General features: G+C 46.2%; 1 protein-coding gene across 4 annotated transcripts in view; it reads right to left on the bottom strand.

Annotated features, from left to right (window-relative positions):
- Nucleotides 1-220: 220 nt before the first annotated feature.
- LOC147420919 (uracil phosphoribosyltransferase-like) overlaps nucleotides 221-22,044 on the bottom strand; it is a 38,971-nt gene continuing 17,147 nt past the window's right edge. Inside the window, exons 7-12 of one of the 4 annotated variants that reach the window (XM_086505156.1) lie at nucleotides 1,865-1,926; nucleotides 1,639-1,706; nucleotides 825-880; nucleotides 691-730; nucleotides 512-595; nucleotides 221-370 (exon numbers count right to left, since the gene is read on the bottom strand). In XM_086505156.1, coding sequence (XP_086361282.1) covers nucleotides 245-370; nucleotides 512-595; nucleotides 691-730; nucleotides 825-880; nucleotides 1,639-1,706; nucleotides 1,865-1,926 — 436 coding nt within the window. In that variant the 3' untranslated portion in view covers nucleotides 221-244. Of the gene's footprint in view, nucleotides 596-682; nucleotides 731-824; nucleotides 881-1,638; nucleotides 1,707-1,864; nucleotides 1,927-22,044 lie in introns of all 4 variants that reach the window. The other 3 variants (XM_086505159.1, XM_086505157.1, XM_086505158.1) reach the window with 3 other exon arrangements.

The following is a 22,044-nucleotide window of genomic DNA, read 5'->3' as shown; positions in this document are numbered from 1 at the left end:
GTTGTAGGGCCTCAAAGGGGAGAGAGAGAGAGAGAGAGAGAGAGAGAGAGAGGTGAAATCATATATTAACATCTTCTAAAGCCAAAATGAGTTTTCGCTGAGTGTTCTGATGGCAAGCTCATTTTTCTTACTTGACATGTAACCATACACATGTATCCATTGCAGTGATGAGCCCAAGCCTAGGAAGCCACTGCTACTAACAAAAATTCGCAACACGTGGTTCCCAAAATTCAAATGACCCTCTTCAGAAGGCTATTTTTACTTCACTCATTTTTCTTAACATGTAACCATATACACATGTATCCATTGCAGTGAACATCAAGTAGGTGCTTTCGCTAAGTGTGTTCTGATGACAAAATTCAACAAATCCCTACAAAGCACAATGGTAAGCGCCATCAAGACGTATTTTGATAATTACATCATTACATCAAGAGTATACATTTAATCTTGCAATCACTTATATCCTCTAGACAAAAAAAAGAAACCTCAGAAGCCCATGGCCAGATGCTACCAGAACAAACTTGCTGCTTTGTGAACACAGCACTACGTCCCATAGCTGCGGTCCCCAGCATCGCCTATACCGGGAACAATATCCCTACCCATCATGCCACAAAGGTTCGTTAGCCGCAAGCTCAATACAATGCCGGGCTTTGAATTGAATGCAAAATACCAAGTTTCTTACCCCCTTACATTGATTGCATCGTCCACCGCTCCAGTATAGATCCTAAGCCTGCAAAGGTGGGTACCACATTTGACTCAGATAGCATGGCAGAGCAAACAAAGAGAGATTTCTTGTTTCTTTCTTTAATCATTGAAGATTTTACCCAGGAAATCGTCTACTCAAACGATCAAGAGCCGGAGGAGCAACAGCTGCAGAAACCTGAAACACAGTGATATTATATCAACATCACTACAACTTACAGGCAGAGACTGCTGAAGGAAACTCGGGAGATACCCCTTCGCAATGAAAAAGACAATCACTGCAAGGCGTACGCTACAAGTAACAACAGGACCCTCTTGATTCTCTCACAAGAACCTAATGACTCCTGAACGTCAGACACTCAAATTGCATACATGCATACCCCTAATGGCTCCTCTAAGAGGATCCCCCTCCAAAAACCCTTCGTCTTTTCCCTACCCAGCGTCTGCTCTCCTCCTGCGCCCACCTCCTCCATCTCCTCGTCACCCTGGGCAGCAGGAGGGCAACGAGTTTTGCATGTGCAAAGCCGGATGAATGAAAAGCATGAGGGCCGAAAGCAGGGCAACAGGAGGCAGACATGTCTACGCCAAGCAAGCCTCCCCCATTGCATCTGCAGAGAGGACTCTACTCTCTCCTCATGCGCTATTGCCTCATGCAGACTGCAGAACTGCAGTCCCTTCCAAATTCTACCTTCTTACAATGAATTTCTCATTTAAAATGGATTCTACCTTCGTACGAAGGATTTGCCATGTAAAACTACTTGCATTTACCAAGAAAAGAGGGTTAGGCTTATCCAACACTACCTACAAATTTACATCCGAGTCCTCCTTCGTGATGGGGATTCTCATGAAAGCATATTGTGAAGGAGACAACAAATATGCCCATCAATCAGCCATGTTAAATACATGAATGAACAAATCTGAAGGTAGATAACTCACCACGCGTATCAGCCTGTGATCCACATTCCGCTGTTTCAGTAAGTCAATTGTTGCTATAAGCGTCACACCTGCTCATTTAGACAAGGAAAAAGTTATAGCAAATTACTATCAACCCTGTTTATTGTGGCAAAACAACCGCTTGAAATTTTAATTCCAGACTTGATGAAAAATTGCAAACATGTCATCTAAACAGAGAACAAAAAGAATAATTAGTGAGGCAGATTACCTGTAGCCAACATGGGGTCTGCCACAAGAACTCGCACACCGTCAGGAAATTTATCTGGCAACCTAAAACCATGTCAAAGTCAACCATACCTCATACTTAGCAAGCTCCAAATTGCCATGACGTTCAATGCATGACGCAAAACGTGTCATTATATGAATAGGCGCAACATATTTAATATTTGAATCAAACATCCTCATGCAACTTCCGAAGATCATAATTTACTTTGCCTCTTAGGACACCATCTCCATAGAAAAAAAATTACCCCTTTATGTGTGTGCCACATGAGCACGCTTAAGAGTATGTGCGCATGTATATACATCTTTTCTTGCCATCATTGACAGTTGATAAAAGTAAGGTGCAGCAACACCTGACCTGAGCGTGCTAAGTATGTTCTGCACTTTGTCTGAATGCAAGATTTCATAGGGCTAGCTTGGATTGCTCAGTTATTAATATCATTATAGGAAAAGGAAAGCATCAGAGTTCAAAGATGATAAGATCCATGAGCTTTGCGACTGCTGTCATGCAAGCCAAGTGGTATAATATAGGTATTGTCACAAAGAGCTCGGAAAAGTGTTAAAAGCTCAGTATTGTGGCCAGCAACTGAGAAGGGATCTTAGCCACAGAGATGGTGATTGAAAACCTAACCGTGGCTCCATCATCCTTGAAGAGTTTTGGACCTAATTCTCCCAGCGGAGGTGCTAAGTAATAATAATAGTGGTGATAGTGTCCATCCGTTGCCTCTAAAGCTCACCCAAATCTGTCAAAAAGCAAGTAAGCGGAATTCGCGGAAATCCGTACAGTCCTACCACGTGTCAATGCAAATTGCAGAAGTTGTCCGTACAATCAACATAATTTCCAGAAGTCTACCACGTCAGCTTTTTAATTCCTAGGGCGGCCTTTTTTATGAGATACGCCCCTCACACATAAGTTTATAAGTTGCTAGGACGTTAGTTTCTTCCCTTTAATAAGTTGGGCTCCATGGCAAGCACTAATGAAATTCTTTCTGTTTCTTTCTCATCTTCTAGGTTTTACGCCCATCGATCAGTTCCTGCAAAACTCGGTCAAGTTAGTTCAAGACTCGCAGGTCACTTAGATGTCCTAGAATCATGCAAAGGTTCACATATGCAAACACCACATAGAGGATTCTGGCTTTGACGTAGAGATTGGCATGGACCACCTCTCTAGGAAGTGTTGAGTTTGGGACAAGCCAAAGGAACACATTGGACCAATAACCTAAATGCAAAAACCCTAACCCTAAAACCAGTCACATAGCCCGAAAGAATATCACCCCTCTCAGAGAGAATCGGGAACTGACAACCACACATCAATATTGAGACTGCAAAATCTCGTACGATGGTCTAGATGCAATGGACTTGCCGACGATAGTCGACGACAATGATGACGACGACGAGGACGAGCTGAAATCTGAAAACGCTAGGGCTGAACTGCTGAAATCTGCAAAAACGCTGACTTCCTGCTGATCTATGACACTGTGTCAGCGAGGACGGCGATGGCGACGACGACGCCACTGAAAACGCAGATGCTGAAATCTGTGGACAGCGGGCTGAATCTGAAAACGCTGGCTGACTCGACGGTATGGCGAGGATCTACTTTGGGTAGGTGAGATCTGCAAGGCTAGGGGTCGGCAAACGCTAGGCTGAATCTGCAAACTGAAAACGCCAGGCTGATCTGTAGCAAAAACGCTATCTGCTTCTGTAGGCTGGAAACGCTAGGGCCTCTTGCCGATTTTGCTGAGAAGGTGCACTACAAGTTACTGGAACTTCTTCTACCTCTTCTGCCAGAAAGTGCTAGCGCTAGGTTTCTTTTATAGTAACTTAGCAAATTTGCCCTACTCACTTTTCCAACAAAGTCTGAATGTCATGTTGATGATCATGCTGTGTGCAACCAGAGGATATGCAACTACTCTTAGTGCCTGGACATGCACGGCCTCTGCACAGGCTCACAAAGGTGCCAGAACACTTCCTAAGCAGACCAGACCTGAACCCTAGACCTGAGATAGCTTGTCCACATGCACATAGGGTTAGATGTGCACGTCACATCCCCTCCTTTTCAAAGTGAGGTACTGGTACCGAGCTGCATGGCGTCGAGGGAGTGCGCCAACAACACCTCGAATCCTGCAAAGAACTCTTCGCCGGCCCACTCTGATGCGTGGATCGTGCGATACTTGAACTTCATGAAGGTGTGGAATGCTTGCTTCTTTGGGCCGCGTCGAAAGCAACACAAAGTGATCTGTGATGGCTTCAATGCTCCAACTGCGTCTATGATCGTAGGTCCACGTTCGTCAAGAATCTCTCAGGAGGAAAATTCATGAAACCATTTCCAACATAAAATCATAATCATACCCATTCCATGTAGAGTAACTGGAAAAATATGATTCTTCCTAAATGACTTTGCATGTAATGCAGATGAACAAAGTGGCAGAGTGACTGACCATTCACCAGACAAAGTGAGTTCGAATCTTGACTCTTCGATCGAAACCTACCAACGATGGACAATCTTTCTCGTGCTCTTTCTAAGGCTTTTTTCTTTTCGAGAGTGATTCGCATCATCCATGCTCATCCTATGGAAAGGGAACACATAAAGACAGTGACGAAAATACAAGAAACCATCACAAATGAGAAACTCGAACAATGCGTGCTGACTAATCATGCAAACACACAATGTCACGTGGACGTGGCAACTGTTAACTATGTCACGAGGACGTGGCAACTACTAACTTTAGTTGTTGGTTTCTTTCCAAGGGGTTTTGTTTTATTTTTGAGACCCTCTTCTTGAAGTAGCAAACGGTCGGACATTGCATGGCCAATGTGAATGGTAGTTTCACCCACAGATGGGTAGTGGTCGGCACTGGAATTCATATGGTAAGAGGATGTCTAGGCTCAGAGCAAGATCATATAGGTCCCCACGTCGCACTTAGCAAGTTGGTGGATACTAGGAAGCGAACTCAATGAAGGCCTAAAGTCAAGGTGTGACTACCAACTGAAAGTATCCGATAGTTGGGCCACATTGCATTTTTGGATGCGGTCCCAATGAGGATAGATGGTCAGAAGACAAGTGGGAGCCCAACGGAAGCATCTCCTAAAATTTAGGGAACTGCTATTTTGGGCCGAGAAATGTGTTCGCGTCATTACCTCCGGAATAACTAGAGGAACATTTTACAACTCTGCCGCGAAGTCAACTGGGCAACCGGCCACAATATTCTTAAGCGGCGAACCCGACTTGTAAATGCGCCAAGTGGCACGTTTTTGTGCACTTGCCTCAAGGGAAAAATGGGCGATGATTTTTAAGCTGGGAGGAGGCGCCTCTTTTGCAGTCTGTCACAGGTTAAGAGCTATGGAGTGCTTCTTTTCCCTCTTATGTACAGTGCGGTGCCAGGAGTGATGCCCTGCACGCTACACACTGCTCTCTCTCTCCCCTACGAGCAGTATGTTATGCCCCACTAGTGGGCTTTTCATTTGACCAATGTACAGTTATGTGGGTTTATCCGCGATTGCCGAGGCAAGAGCCTCTTGCATAGGTACTGGATTAGCTAGCGGCTAATCCCCCGTAGGTACAGGTGAATGTGGAGAGGTTTCACGCCAGAAATCTCGTCCGATTCAAAGGGCAAGTAGCCCTACAGGTGCGGGAGCTCGAGGTCTTGCTACAGATGCGACCGGCACGCGAAACGGAGCCCAAAACAGGGAATTACAGCCTGCTGTGTGTTTTTGCAGGTTTAGGGTTTCGGCCCTAAACGGACCCTAATACCCCCAAGAGGTTCGGGGACGTGAGGGGACCGCTGTACAAGTGAACGGGCGCATTTTCGGGGCAGAAAACAGAGAATTCAGCGTGCTGCAGATTCTCGCCAGGTTTTGCAAAGTGTCCGTTTGCGTCGGGAAAGTCACCTATTGTGTGGGGATACTCACTGTGAAGCGTCCTAGTACAGTTATGCTGCCGAAATCGGGCTAGAACATGTGTTTCTTAGCCTAGATTGTGCGGGGCAGCTTATAGGAGAACACAGGTTTTATTCCCTCTATTAAAGAATAAAGAAATACCGAAAGGGGCACCAATTTTGGGACCTACAGGTTGTCGGCGTCTGCTCGGAGCATTCTAGCTCCCGAGCTGTGTGTGTACTTAGGTGTTAATCCTCGTTACAGGTTACCTTTGCAAAGTACTCTGTGTGTGTCTAGAGTAAAGAATTTCGGGTGAAAGCCAACGTCTATCGCCCTACGGGCCGGTTTCATGGTTCCATCGCCGAGACATCAATCACTTTTCCCTTAAAGAGTGAGCCTGGATTGTTTTGGGTAAAGACACAGAGTGCAGGAACGCGGGGATTACACTATGGCCGACAAGGGGAAGGGAAATATGGAAGAGGGTTCCTCTTCAAAGGACAGGCAGGAGATTCCTATGGTTTTTGAGATTGGCGAGAGCTCACGGCCACGTCAGTCTGTACCTCCTGTCAACGTGAATGTCCCTCCAGTAGTACAGGGCTTTATGACTGGGCAACTTGAGGATGACGCGTTCAAGACTCAGTTAGTTGCCGTGGTGAATGTCTTTTCGCAGCTGGTGCAGAATCCGAGGTTTATGGAATTCTTGCAAGCGCCACCAGTGCAACAGCAAAATAGGCAACCTACGCCGCGTACGGAGCTTGTTGATGCTCAAGCCCAGGTACTTCATGTGGCGCAGGAGGAAAGGGAACACTCACATGTTGCGGAGTCGGGGGCTCCAAAGCAGGTTCCTCCCGTGCTTGAACAGGTGGCTAGAACGCCTATTCCACAGGTTATGCTAGTTCAACCTGCCACCTTTCAAAGTCAGCATGCTATCTTGAATGGACAAGGAGCTAGATACCAGGCAATGCACTCAGTTTTTCCACCACCCACGGTACATCCTGGGTATTTCGGGGGTGGATCGGTGTTCCAAAGTATGGCTGGTTATGCGCCTGGAAGTTAGCCGTACATGCCAGGAACAGTGTTCAGGGGTATGCAAGGCATCATGCCAAACCCGATGTATGGTAGTATCGGCATGCAGCAAGGTTTCCACTGCAACCAGGGCCAATTTGGGGTGCCACAGGGTCATTTTGGCATGGCTGGTTTTTCTGGACAGCAGCCAGATATCGCACCTCTGACGCAAAATGTGAATGGCCAAGATGTGCCGATGATGCCTACTACAGTGCCCATGTTGCAGACCATTCCGTATGACAACTTGGGGGCACTAGAGAAGCCGAAGGCTTACAAAGAAGGTGGTGCAACGGTAAAGTTCAATACCTTCAGTGGTTTCGAGGATAAGACAAAGGCCCTCACTTTCCTCCAGCAGTTTGATACAGCTTATGCGGGAGGGAATTTTACAGAGGCCTCGAAGGTCAGGAAAGCTGCCACTTTCTTAAAGGACAATGTGCTTACATGGTGGACGACATTGTTAATGCAAGGACAGGCACCCGCCACTTGGGTTTACTTCAAGCAAATGTTTGCATCTGCTTGGCTGTCAATGAATTTGAAGCCGACGTCATGACAGATTAGCACCAGCTTACTTCAGCTTCGTGCAAGAGCTTGCTAGAGTACAATAGGAGGTTTTGTAAAGCGTTACTCTCAGTGACCTCCTACAGATTTGTGCCATTGACAGAGCAAATAGAGAAGTAATGTTGTGGGCTGCCTAAAGGGCTTCGCGATTACTGTACAAAGAACAGAGTGGCTACCCTCACTCAGCTTATGGAAGTTGCGAACACTCGTCTTGCCTTGTTGAAAGGAGAGGATAGTGGATTTCCGAGCAGTGACAAAGGAGGGCAGCAAAAGAAAAATTCAACGAAGAAGCCCTTTGTGAAAACGGCTCCTGATGCGTCACAGGGGTCAGAAAAGGCCACCAAAGACAAGGATTCAGCCGGGGCTTCTGGAACGCAGGCAAAGAAACAGAAAAGGAATCCTTTTGTGCGCAAGTCGCTTGAGGAAAAGAAGGTCCTAATGGCTGAGAACAAATGCTTTATATGCGAGCAGCCTGGTCACTTTTCTATCAATTGTCCACAAAGGAAAAGACCAGCTGACTCAGAGGATAAAGAAGACCAGAAAGGCAAGAAGCCTAAACCCACAGCAGGTTTAGTGCCAGACATAGTGGGTGATAGGCCCAACACAGATGCCAGTGAGTTATGCAGAGCATGGGGTAAAGTTAGGGATCAGACGATACTCATCTTGTTTGATTCAGGTGCCAAAGCCAACTTTATCTCACCAGAGTTAGCTATGAAGCTGGGCATCAAAGCTGAAGAGATGGGGTACACAGCAGAGGCAGGGTTGGCATGTCCTGGCCACTCAGAGAGTGTTACTCCCATCATTGGAAAACTGCGTCTCCATATTCAGTCGTATGTGGACACTGAAGAGTTTTACATCATGCCGCTGGAAGGTTGTGACGCCTTGTTAGGGATCCCGTGGATGTTCCGAGTGCATGGAGTCTTGGATGCCTACAACAAAAAGATCATTGTACAGCATAGGGGCAAAACTCACATCTTGGACGTAAAGCTTAAAGGAGAGTCAGTCCCTATTGTATCTGCTTCTGCTATCACTTCTGTAATAAAGAATCATCTTTCTGTGTACTTGATTTTTGCACGTGATGTCTCAGATAGTGATCAGTCAAATTTATCTATGTTAGATAAAGAAAGGTCAGCATTTTTGCAAAAGTTTAGTGACTGTTTTTCTGATTCATTACCGTTGCAATTGCAGCCAAAGAGACCTGAGGACCATCGGATAGATTTGGTGCCAGGGTGTAGCCCACCAAATAGACCTCCCTACAAGGTTAGCGCGGCGCAACAGAAAGAGATTATGGGCCAGGTTGAGGAGTTATTAGAGAAGGGGCTGATTCAGCCTAGTTCTTCACCCTTTTGCTCCCCAGTGCTCCTAGTGCAGAAGAAGGATGGCTCATGGCGCATGTGTATTGATTACCGTGCGTTGAATAAGAATACCATCAAGAATAGGTTCCCTATTCCTAGAATTGCTGATATTCTCGATCGTTTAGAGGGTGCTGCAATTTTCAACAGGATAGACCTTAAGAGTGGGTACCATCAGATTCGTGTAAGGCCAGAGGATGTGCACAAGACTGCGTTTAGAACAACATTTGGTCTTTTTGAGTTTCTAGTGATGCGGTTGGGCTAACAAATGCTCCTGCCACGTTCAACAAAATGATGGACCGGATTTTCCGCTCGCATCAACAGTTTGTTGGAACGTTCTTCAATGACATGATAGTGTATTCGAAAAATGAAGAGGAGCATAGGCGTCACTTGACCATTGTGTTCGAAGAGCTGCACAGTCACAGGTTACTTGTCAATCCTAAGAAAAGTGAATTCTTCCTCGAAGAGATCCACTTTCTTGGCCACATAGTCTCGAAGGATGGTGTTAGAATGGATCCCGCAAAGGTCGAAGCTATCAAGACATGGCCAGACTTGAAGACTGTGCACGATGTCAAAAGCTTCTTGGGATTGTGTTCCTACTATAGAAGGTTTATCAGAAATTTTGCAGAGATAGCATTGCCTCTTCACGCTTTGCAAAAGAAAGAGGTCACTTTCAGATGGACCCAAAAAGAGATTTCAGCTTTTAGTCTCTTAAAGGAAAAGTTGATTTCAGATCCAGTTATTGTTTTGCCAGATCTCAGGAAGTCATTTGTGGTCCAGTGTGACGCGTGTGACAGTAGCATCGAAGCGTAGTGCTAATGCAAGCGGGTAGTAGCTTATGAAAGCCGAATTTTGCAAGGGCCAGAGAGGACTATGCAAGTCTATGAGAAAGAGCTCTTGGCCGTGATTCATGCGCTTTCTAGTTGGAAGCACTACCTCTTAGGTGCTGATTTTGTTGTCCAAACAGATCATCAGACCTTGCGATACTTCTTGACACAGTCAAAGTTATCCGAAAATCATATGCGATGGGCAAACATTCTTTCCATGTTCCACTTCCAGATTATGCATGTGGAAGGCAAGAAGAGTGTTGTGGCTAATGCATTATCAAGAAAGCCACAAATTTCAGCTGTGTCAAATCCTTATCATCATGAGTTAGATGACATGAAGGAACAGTATACTGTTGATGAAGATTTTGCAAGAATCTTTGAACAGTTACAAGAGGGGCAACATCACGAGCACTACCTCCTCAGAGATGGTTTTATGATGATGCATGGCAGACTGTGTCACTAGGCCACTGCGACATAAGGTCATGGAAGAGAGTCATGTCCCATCGTATGCAGGGCATCGTGGCATTGATGCAACAGTTAAAGCGGTAGAGACATTCTTCTATTGGCCTACCTTGAAAGGCAAAAGGCACCAGGGTTGTTACAACCACTGCCGATTCCGGATAGGCCATGGGAAAGCATTGCTATGGACTTTATCTTTGATCTTCTAAGGACGCCAACAGGGAGTGATGGTATATGGACCATTATCTGTAGGTTCAGCAAGCAGGCCCATTTTATCCCTGTCAGGAAGACGATAAAATCTGATCAGATGGCACGCTTGTTCATGTACAATGTGTTTAAGTACCATGGTATGCCACAATCGATTATCAGTGATAGTGATCCTCGCATGACCAGTTTGTTCTGGAGAGGATTGTTTGAGAACATGGGCACTACGCTCAAGTTCTCGTCTTCGTTTCATCCACAAACTGATGGACAGTCAGATAATAAGGGCAAGTGGGAACAGTATTTGCCTATGCTTGAGTATGCGTACAATAACACTGTGCATTCGTCTACTGGCAAAGCACCTTTTGAGATTATTGAAGGCGGCAAAAAGGTTCCTCCCATTTTGCATACAAAGGACAAGATCTTTGAGGCAAATCGATATGTTGAGAACATGGATGAGATGTATAAGAAGATTAAAGTTGCCTTGGAGAAGACTCAGGCAAAGCAGAAAAAGGCTGCTGATCGTCACCGTCGTGAATTGCTGTTATCACCTGGTGATTGGGTTCTGTTAAGGTTCGAAAAGGCAAGGTTAAAGAAGATGAAGGGCAAGGAATGGCTGTTTCCTAAGCTCAGCATGCATTACTATGGGCCTTTTCAAGTGCTTGACAAGATCAGCGATGTGGCTTACAGACTGAAATTGCCTAATGCGTAAAAGATTCATAATGCGTTTCACGTGAGTCTTCTAAGACCCTTCGTGGGTGATGTGCCACAAGATATGCCAGATGAGGATCAGCCAGAAGTTGAGGAACTTGATGAGATCCTCGTACCTGAGCAAGTTTTGGCACATAAGGACAGAAAAGTTAAAGGACAAGTTGCAAGACGCTATTTGGTGAAGTTCAAGAACTATCCGCCTATGGATGCAAAGTGGATGAAAGAGCATGAACTGCCAGAGTCACCAAATGTATTGCAGCTTTACCTTGAAGCCTTTGGGTTACAGCCTACTTATGCCCCAACCCAACGTGTGCAAAGGAGGGCTAATGATAGAGCTAGTACATCAAATGTACATATGAATTCAGTGTAATAGATGGAAATGACAAAAGTATGAAGGCCTCATTAAGTCATTTGTATCTATATGTTATGACCATTCTTGCGGATACATGCGATGATAAAAGAGTGTTGATACCACAAGATCATCAGTGGCGTGTATTTATGGTATGCAATCGAGGACGTTTGCGATTTCAAGAGGGGGGTATGTCACGGGGACGTGGCAAATGTTAACTATGTCACGAGGACGTGGCAACTGCTAACTTTAGTTGTTGGTTTCTTTCCAAGCGGTTTCGTTTTATTTTTGAGACCCTCTTCTTGAAGTAGCAAACAGTCGGACATTGCATGGCCAATGTGAACGGTAGTTTCACCCACAGATGGGTAGTGGTCGGCACTGGAATTCGTATGGTAAGAGGATGTCTAGGCTCAGAGCAAGATCATATAGGTCCCCCCCGTCGCACTTAGCAAGTTGGTGGATACTAGGAAGCGAACTCAATGAAGGCCTAAAGTCAAGGTGTGACTATCAACTGAAAGTATCCGATAGTTGGGCCACATTGCAATTTGGATGCGGTCCCAATGAGAATAGATGGTCAGAAGACCAGTGGGAGTCCAACGGAAGCATCTCCTAAAATTTAGGGAACTGCTATTTTGGGCCGAGAAATGTGTTCGCGTCATTACCTCCGGCATGACTAGGGGAACATTTTACAACTCTGCCGCGAATTCAACTGGGCAACCGGTCAGGATATTCTTAAGCGACGAACCCGAAACGGGAAAATGCTTGTAAATGCGCCAAGTGGCACGTTTCTGTGCACTTGCCTCACAAGGGAAAAATGGGCGCTGATTTTTAAGCTAGAAGGAGGCCTCTTTTGCAGTCTGTCACACGTTAAGAGCTATGGAGTGCTTCCTTTCCCTCTTATGTACAGTGCAGTGCCAGGAGTGATGCCATGCACGCTACGCACTGCTCTCTCTCTCCCCTACGAGCAGTATGTTATGCCCCACTAGTGGGCTTTTCATTTGACCAATGTACAGTTATGTGGCTTCATGCGCGATTGCCGAGGCAAGAGCCTCTTGCACAAGTACTGGATTAGCTATCGGCTAATCCCCCGCAGGTACGGTTGAATGCGGAGAGGTTTCACGCCAGAAATCTCGTCCGATTCAAAGGGCAAGTAGCCCTACAGGTGCGGGAGCTCGAGGTCTTGCTACAGATGCGACCGGCACACGAAACGGAGCCCAAAACAGGGAATTACAGCCTGCTGTGTGTTTTTGCAGGTTTAGGGTTTCGGCCCTAAACAGACCCTAATACCCCTAGGAGGTTCGAGGACACGAGGAGACCGCTGTACAGGTGAACGGGCGCATTTTCGGGGCAAAAAACAGAGAATTCAGCGTGCTGCAGATTCCCGCCTGGTTTTGCAAAGTGTCTGTTTGCGTCGGGAAAGTCACCTATTGTGTGGAGATACTCACTGTGAAGCGTCCTAGTACAGTTATGCTGCCGAAATCGGGCTAGAACATGTTTTTCTTAGCCTAGATTGTGCGGGGCAGCTTGTAGGAGAACACAGGTTTTATTCCCTCTGTTAAAGAATAAAGAAATACCGAAAGGGGCGCCAATTTTGGGGCCTACAGGTTGTCGGCGTCTGCTCGGAGCATTCTAGCTCCCGAGCCGCGTGTGTACTTAGGTGTTAATCCTCGTTACACGTTACCTTTGCAAAGTACTCTGTGTGTGTCTCTAAAGTAAAGAATTTCGGGTGAAAGCCAATGTCTACCACCCTCCGGGCCGGTTTCACACAATACTTTTTGAGTGATTTCTTTGGACCTCGACTCGAGAGCCAAGATCAGTCTTGCGTGACTGATCATATCTGCAATGAGGTTAGCTTCAATAGAAAAACCATCATGCAAACCATCATCCTTGTGAACAATCACATCTTTATCATGCAAAAATTGCGTGTCGTGCTTTGGAGAAGAAAGAACTGAGAGAGTCTCCTCTTGTTTCTTTTCAAGTTTCGCCTGCACGTTAGAAATGAGAGGTAAAGAATGAACAACTTCCTCACCACGAATGATAATGGGAGAGTCACTTTTGGCATTCAGAGTTAGCATATTGTCTACCCAATCAATGAGAGGGTTATGCTCACGAAACCATCTAATGCCCAAAATCATATCACATCCTGAAAGAGGAGATACGACAAATTTTCGACGGACGGACGCTTGCTGAACAGTGAATAACACACCAAGGCACTCTCATGTAATGAGAGAGTCCATACCAAGAGCGAACGTCACGTGACACATCCAACCCTATGTGTCCATGGACAAGCTACAACATGATTAGGGTTCAATCAGTCCAGTCAGTCTAGATTTAGAAGTGATCTGGCACTTTTGTGAGTCTATTCGTAGACCGTGCATGCGCAGTCACTTAGTGTAGATGCATATCCTCTGGTTGCACACAGCATGATCATCAGTATTCCCACCAGAATCCATCAAATTTCATCAGGGGAATTTTCAAGTGCATTTAGTCTATTTTACCTTGGCATTTTTCACTTATTAATTTAAGTGACTTTGCAACAAAAGTAGGTAGGGCAATTTTGCTAAGTTTGTATATAAGCAAACTAGAGCTAGCACTATTTGGCAGAAGAGGCAACAGGAGCCAAGCTCAGCAGGCAACTTCTCAACAAGACCCTTGGTGGATTTTCTCCAAGCAAGAAGACCATCGCCATCAGACCCCTTCCAAGCGTTTTGGAAACTGCACCAGCCTAGCGTTTTGCATCGACACACCATCGCCAGCAAGTCCCTCTGCATAGCGTTTTTGCACCAGCAGACAAGCTAGCGTTTTTGACATCAGCAGCCCTAGCGTTTTTGAAGATCTCTGCATTTGCAGATTTCAGCCTTCGCCAATTTTCAGCAATAGAAGAGAAGCAGAAGTAGCAGATTCAGCCCGCTAAGAACCTCAGTTTTCAGCCTTAAGAACCCCTGTTTTCAGCCCTAAACCTGCAGATTTTCAGCGTCAAAGACCCACAAAAAACAGCCCCAAAATCAGCGTTTTTGGACTAGTCGCAGATTTCAGCCCATAGCGTTTTTGGACAGCAGTAGAAAGATTGCAAATTTCAGCCCTTTGATCACTTCGTCATCCCCGTCGTCATCGTCGACATAGCCTAGACTTGCATCAATCACTTGCATTCAATTGTACCAGTTTGTGCAATCATAAGTAGACCACTCTCGCCGACGAGAGTGGGGCCTTCGAAGGAGGGTTTTACAACGTCTCTGGTGTCGTATCTCTCTTCTCTCTCTATCTCTCAGTCTCATACACTTGCACGCACAGTGTCCATTCAGTTTGTTTGTGATCATAGCACTCTCTCATTAAGAACGGAAGGCTCTACCTTCCATAAGAACAAAAGGAACCTTGAGCACAGTTCGAAGCACTCATCTTGAGCAAAGCGCAAACATTCATTCCGCTGCACCTAACAGCGAAGCCAGACACCTCGAGAGGAGATGTATGGATAACCTCCAAGCGGGCTCTTTCTACAAGAGAGTCACCAATCACATCATGCATACTACTAGAATCAAACAAGATCACAATGCGTTGACCATTCACATGACCCTAACACTTCATGAGAGACTCATCATGTAACCGGCCCGTAGGGCGGTAGGCATTGGCTTTCACCCGAAATTCTTTACTTTAAACACACACACAGAGCACTTTGCAAAGAGAACCTGCGACGGGAGTTAACACTTGAATACACACACGGCTCGGAAGCTAGAATGCTCCGAGCAGACACCGACAACCTGTAGGCCCCAAAATTGGCGCCCCTTTCTGTATTTCTTTATTCTTTAGGAGGGTAAAATACAAGGTAAGGTCCTGGGAATCCTTCACGTATATCCACCTAGATACCATTTGATTTGGCCAAATTTCGGCAGCATAACAGCCCCAAAACTTGCGCGAAACCAATTCCCCTGCTGGAACTCGCTTGCACTGACGTATACCCTCTGATTCCTGTCCAAAAACAGTAAATTCAGCACACTGTATTTACTGGTTTTTGCCCTGTTTTCAGCCCCAAACAGCCCCCTAACTGTCCTTTGCCAGTGGGGCACGATTCCCAATGATCCTGGCGTCCGTATGGCTGAAAAACAGTCAAATTACAGCGCATACACAGCGCTGATTTTGCACCTGTACGGTGAGGTTATGACCCTCACCAGTGCCTGCTTTGGAGCAGCAGTTAGCTACCCCTGTTCCTGCTCGAGGAGGCTCTTGCCTCAGCACAAAAGCATGAACCCACACAACTGTACATCAGTCAAATGAGTAGCCCTCTTGTGGGGCATCACATAACTGCACGTAGGGGAGAAAGAGAGAGCAGTATATAGCGTGCGGGGCATCACTCCCGTCACCATACTGTACATAGAGGGAAAGAAAGCACTCCATAGCTCTTAACCTGTGACAGGCTCTCAATGAAGCATCCTCCCAGCATAAATCGAGCGCCCCCTCTGCTGCCCTTGACCTGTAATGCATCTATGAACAAATAGATGCAAAAAGGGGAAGATTTCCATGGCTGCCAAAACCTGCGTATCACTGAAAACGCAGCAAAACCGCCCTGTAAACACGCATCTGATGCCTTCCAATGCTGAAAATGAGCTCCTTGGACCTAGGCAAAGTCATGGGAAGCTCAAAAATAGAGAGAAATGGCTGAAAATCCAAGTTAACAGCCTCCAAAACTGCTCCAGAAAGTCAGTTACGGGTTCTGTTCTCCCAGACTTGGTAAATTGACCACAAAGTGCCACTTGGCACTCATACATGCAATTTCCCCGCATTGGGCTTCCTGCTTAAAAATCTCTCAACTTGTGCATCAGTTGACTTTGCAGCAGAGTACTAAAATGTTCCCTTGGTCATACAGGGTAATGACGCGAACACATTTCGTGGCCCAAAATAGCAGTTCCCTAAATTTTAGGAGATGCTTCCGTTGGGCTCCCGCTGGTCTTCTGACCATCTATCCTCATTGGGACCGCATCCAAAAGTGCAATGTGGCCCAACTGTCGGATACTTTCTGTTGGTGATCCCACCTTGACTTTATGCCTTTATTGAGTTCACTTCCTAGTATCCACCAACTTGCTAAGTGCGACGGGGGGGACCTGTATGATCTTGCTCTAAGCCTAGACATCCTCTTACTGTACGAATTCCAGTGCCGACCAACTTCCCGTCTGCGGGTGAAACTACCGTTCACATTGGCCATACAATGTCCGACCATTTGCAACTTCAAAAAGAGGGTCTCAAAAATAAAACAAAAATCATTGGAAGAAACCAACAACTAAGGTTAGCAATTGCCACGTCCTCGTGACATACCCCCCTCTTGAAATCGCAAACGTCCTCGATTGCATACCATAAATACATGCCACTGATGATCTTGTGTTGTTAGCACTCTTTTATCATCGCATGTATCCGCAAGAAAGACTGTCAAAACATATGTACAAATGACTTAATGCGACCTTCATACTTTTGTCAAACTGTACACTGATGTTGCACTGAATCCATGAGTACATTTGATGTGCTAGCTCTATCATTACCCCTCCTTTGCAAACATTGGGTTGGGGCATACGTAGACTGTAACCCAAAGGCCTCAAGGTAAAGCTGCAATACATTTGGTGACTCTGACAGTTTATGCTCTTCCATCCACTTTGCATCCATAGGTGGATAGTTCTTGAACGTCACCATAGCATCTTGCAACCTGTCCCTTAACTTTTACGTATGCAAAAGGCTCTTGCCTCTGCAAACGAGCATAATTCCACAACCTGACGTACCACCCACGACCAAGCAAGCTCAAATTTCAAGATGATTTACCAATGCGTCATAGAATCCAAGCAATCACCTCAGAGAATCGGCAAGCAGCATGTCACCTGGCAGACCCACATCACTCCCGCAGAAGATCAAGTGGCCAATCTACCACCGTGAGACCTCTCCCTATCTCATCTTGGTTCATACTTGCAAACCCTAAAACGTAGCAAAAAATCAACCCTAATTTGACCACTTTTTAGCAGGGCGTACATGCGGAATTTCCTGTTTGTCCTGTGAAGAGGAACCCTCTTCCATAATTCCATTCCCTTTGTCGGCCATAGTGTAATCCCGTATTCCTGCACTGTGTGTCTTTACCCTGAACAATCCAGGCTCACTCTTTGAGGAAAAAGTGATTGATATCCCGGCAACGGAACCATGTAACCGGCCCGTAGGGCGATAGGCGTTGGCTTTCACCCGAAATTCTTTACTTTAAACACACACACAGAGCACTTTGCAAAGAGAACCTGCGACGGGAGTTAACACTTGAATACACACACGGCTCGGAAGCTAGAATGCTCCGAGCAGACGCCGACAACCTGTAGGCCCCAAAATTGGCGCCCCTTTCGGTATTTCTTTATTCTTTAGGAGGGTAAAATACAAGGTAAGGTCCTGGGAATCCTTCACGTGTATCCACCTAGATACCATTTGATTTGGCCAAATTTCGGCAGCATAACAACCCCAAAACTTGCGCGAAACCAATTCCTCTGCTGGAACTCGCTTGCACTGACGTATACCCTCTGATTCCTGTCCAAAAACAGTAAATTCAGCACGCTGTATTTACTGGTTTTTGCCCTGTTTTCAGCCCCAAACAGTCCCCTAACTGTCCTTTGCCAGTGGGGCACGATTCCCAATGATCCTGGCGTCCGTATGGCTGAAAAACAGTCAAATTACAGCGCATACACAGCGCTGATTTTGCACCTGTACGGTGAGGTTATGACCCTCACCAGTGCCTGCTTTGGAGCAGCAGTTAGCTACCCCTGTTCCTGCTCGAGGAGGCTCTTGCCTCAGCACAAAAGCATGAACCCACACAACTGTACATCAGTCAAATGAGTAGCCCTCTTGTGGGGCATCACATAACTGCACGTAGGGGAGAAAGAGAGAGCAGTATGTAGCGTGCGGGGCATCACTCCCGTCACCATACTGTACATAGAGGGAAAGAAAGCACTCCATAGCTCTTAACCTGTGACAGGCTCTCAATGAAGCATCCTCCCAGCATAAATCGAGCGCCCCCTCTGCTGCCCTTGACCTGTAATGCATCTATGAACAAATAGATGCAAAAAGGGGAAGATTTCCATGGCTGCCAAAACCTGCGTATCGCTGAAAACACAGCAAAACCGCCCTGTAAACACGCATCTGATGCCTTCCAATGCTGAAAATGAGCTCCTTGGACCTAGGCAAAGTCATGGGAAGCTCAAAAATGGAGAGAAATGGCTGAAAATCCAAGTTAACAGCCTCCAAAACTGCTCCAGAAAGTCAGTTACGGGTTCTGTTCTCCCAGACTTGGTAAATTGACCACAAAGTGCCACTTGGCACTCATACATGCAATTTCCCCGCATTGGGCTTCCTGCTTAAAAATCTCTCAACTTGTGCATCAGTTGACTTTGCAGCAGAGTACTAAAATGTTCCCTTGGTCATACCGAAGGTAATGACGCGAACACATTTCGTGGCCCAAAATAGCAGTTCCCTAAATTTTAGGAGATGCTTCCGTTGGGCTCCCGCTGGTCTTCTGACCATCTATCCTCATTGGGACCGCATCCAAAAGTGCAATGTGGCCCAACTGTCGGATACTTTCTGTTGGTGATCCCACCTTGACTTTATGCCTTTATTGAGTTCACTTCCTAGTATCCACCAACTTGCTAAGTGCGACGGGGGGGACCTGTATGATCTTGCTCTAAGCCTAGACATCCTCTTACTGTACGAATTCCAGTGCCGACCAACTTCCCGTCTGCGGGTGAAACTACCGTTCACATTGGCCATACAATGTCCGACCATTTGCAACTTCAAAAAGAGGGTCTCAAAAATAAAACAAAAATCATTGGAAGAAACCAACAACTAAGGTTAGCAATTGCCACGTCCTCGTGACACATCAATCATGAGAAACTTGGGACGCACTAGTGTTCTCATTGATGGCATTAACAGAGGATGTGGATTCTTTGGATTCATTAGATTCATCCTTAGGACATGTCTTCTTTATATGACCCTTAACGTGACATTGATAACATCATTGATAACATCGACCTTCCTTAGAATAAATGACTTATTCTTCTGCCGTTATGTATCCTCCTATAATTCCTTGTGCGGCTTTTTCATCCAGGGTTAGCTTAGGTTTAGCAAGTGTTTTAGCTTTACCCTTAGATTCATTTTGAGAGTTCTTTTTCGAAGGATTAGAGGAAGATTGGCTAGAAGAGTTATCGTTCTTACCATTCTTATCGAGGACTTCGACATCGAACCTGATATACTCGTCCAACCCGAAAATAAAAGCCTCTTTGCGCTTCGCATCCGATTTGCGTAATTGGGTGCCAAGCTGCAAAACACGGTTAGAAAAGGACATGACTGGGGTACCATTTTGCTTGACATTGCACCAATCTTCCTTTAACCGCGCTAGGTACGGAGGTGGCATGAACCACGCCTTGACCTTGTCTTGCAAGTCGGCCCAATTGAAAAAAAGGGCCTCGCCTTCCTCGACTTCCTCTAGGTGTGCGGCCAACTATGCCTCTTGCCACACTTGATACAAATTAATGGCATCACTGGCAAGGTACATGGTTGCCGTCAATACTTTGCTATTTCCTGTTTTCTTAGTTGTCACAAAATAAGCATTAAATTGATGCAACCAAGAATGAATAACATTAGCACCCATCTTACCATCGTACTTGATGAACGTCAACTTCTTAGTGACGGGGTTGTTGGAATCCACTTCTCGACTTGTGCTACCTGATGATTCACCTACGTCCTTGAGTAGCTCGGATTTCGAGGTGAGAACCACCTGTAGGACCAACTCTTGCATGCGTTGGTCTCTCTGCACCTCACGTTCTAATTCCAAGACCACTCATCTGTCTTCGGCCGCTATGTGTTGGGCTTCGCGTGCTTGCTCACGCTCAAGCTCAATAGCTGCCTTTCTTTCTTCGGCCGCCAAGCGCGCTTGCTCACGCTCACGCTCCAAGGCTACCCTTCTTTCTTCAGCCACCAAGCGCGCTTGCTCACGCACACGCTCCAAGGCTGACTTTCTTTCTTCGCGGCCGCGATCCAAGGCGGCACATTGCGTCTCTTGTTGTAGCATCATGTCCATCATCGACTTGACCAAAACCTCCATAGGATTTGGTACAACCCGTGGCGTAGATGGGAAAGAGGGAGGGTCAGAAAATCCTCTTGCGGGAAAAATTCTTCGTCACCTCCTCCATGCTCATCACCTTTACGCAAAGTATCCATTCCGCTTCAAGTGATGACTGTACACTGAGATCTTGGGTACTTAAGTTTCCGAGGAACTTGGATTCTTGAGGTTCTTGAGTTCTTGAGTTCTTTAGCTTGCAATCTGTGTTTGAGAAGGCTTTTCTCTTACGCGAGCTCGACTCTTCCCCGCAGGCGCACCCCTTGGCGGTCTTGCACTCACACCAAAGTTGCTTTTTCCCACCTCACGTCGATTGGCCGGCCGCTAAATACACGGTCCGCTTTCAATGAGAGAAAAGAGGAACAAGGGGAGGCTGGACAAGCCCTTCTTTCTTGGGTTACCTATCACTCTTAAAAAACACGATTAGAATCGACACGCCCAAGTGGACTTGGGTTACGTGCGACCGCAACAAGCAAAAAAATTCTTGTGGTTCTTTCCTTGAGTGATACAGAACACTGCCAAGGCTCTGATACCAATGCAAGGTGCAACGGAAGTGAAGTCATGTTGATGATCATGCTGTGTGTACAACCAGAGGATATGCAACTACTCTAAGTGCCTGGACATGCACGGCCTGCACACAGGCTCGCAAAGGTGCCAGAACACTTCCTAAGCTGACTTGAACCCTAGATTTGAGATAGCTTATCCACATGCACATAGGGTTCGATGAGCACCTGTTAGGTGCAGCGGAATGAATGTTTGAACTTTGCTCAAGATGAGTGCTCCGAACTGTACTCAAGGTTCCTTTTGTTCTTATGGAAGGGAGAGCCTTCCGTTCTTAATGAGAGAGTGCAATGAACACAAACAAAGCGAATGAACATTGTGCGTGCAAGTGTATGAGACTGAGAGATAGAGAGAAAAGAGAAACACGACACCAGAGACGTTGTAAAACCCTCCTTTGAAGGCCCCACTCTCGTCGGTGAGAGTGGTCTACTATTGATTGCAGAAACTGGTACAATGCGAATGCATGTGACTGATGCAAGTCTAGGCTATGTCGGCGATGACGACGGGGATGGCGAGACCGACCTAAGGGCTGAAATCTGCAATCTTTTATCTGCTGTCCAAAACGCTAATGGGCTGAAATCGGAGGTCCTTCTACTGCTGTCCAAAAACGCTAATGGCTGAATTCTGCTGCGGCAGAAAAACGCTGATTCAGCTTGTCAAAAACGCTGATTTCCTGCGGGTCTTTATGGCTGAAAACTGCACTTCTTGTAGGCTGAAAACTGATGGTCTTTAGACTGAATCTGAAACTGCTTCCTTGCTGAAAAACGCTGCTAGAAGGGAGGGCGATCTGGGCTTTTACTAACGCCAGGACTGAGGGGTCCTTGCGGTGAGTCTAGGATCAAAAACGCTAGGCCTGTGGTCTTTGCGGCTGATTCTCCAAAACGCTAGGCTGAGATGGAAAACGCCAAGTGTGGGGATGTCTTTGCTTGGAGGAAAGTCCACCAATGGTCTTGCTTGAGAAGTTGCCTGTTGAGCTTGGCTCCTACTGCCTCTTCTGCCAAATAGTACTAGTCTAGGTTTGCTTATATACAAACTTACTCAATTTGCCTTACCCACTTTCCAACAAAAGTCACTTAAAAATAATAAGTG

This window comes from Adiantum capillus-veneris, chromosome 28 (assembly GCF_014529385.1).
Source record: "Adiantum capillus-veneris isolate H3 chromosome 28, ASM1452938v2, whole genome shotgun sequence".
NCBI classification, from domain to species: domain Eukaryota; kingdom Viridiplantae; phylum Streptophyta; class Polypodiopsida; order Polypodiales; family Pteridaceae; genus Adiantum; species Adiantum capillus-veneris.
This window is presented reverse-complemented; position numbering and strand designations above follow the sequence as displayed.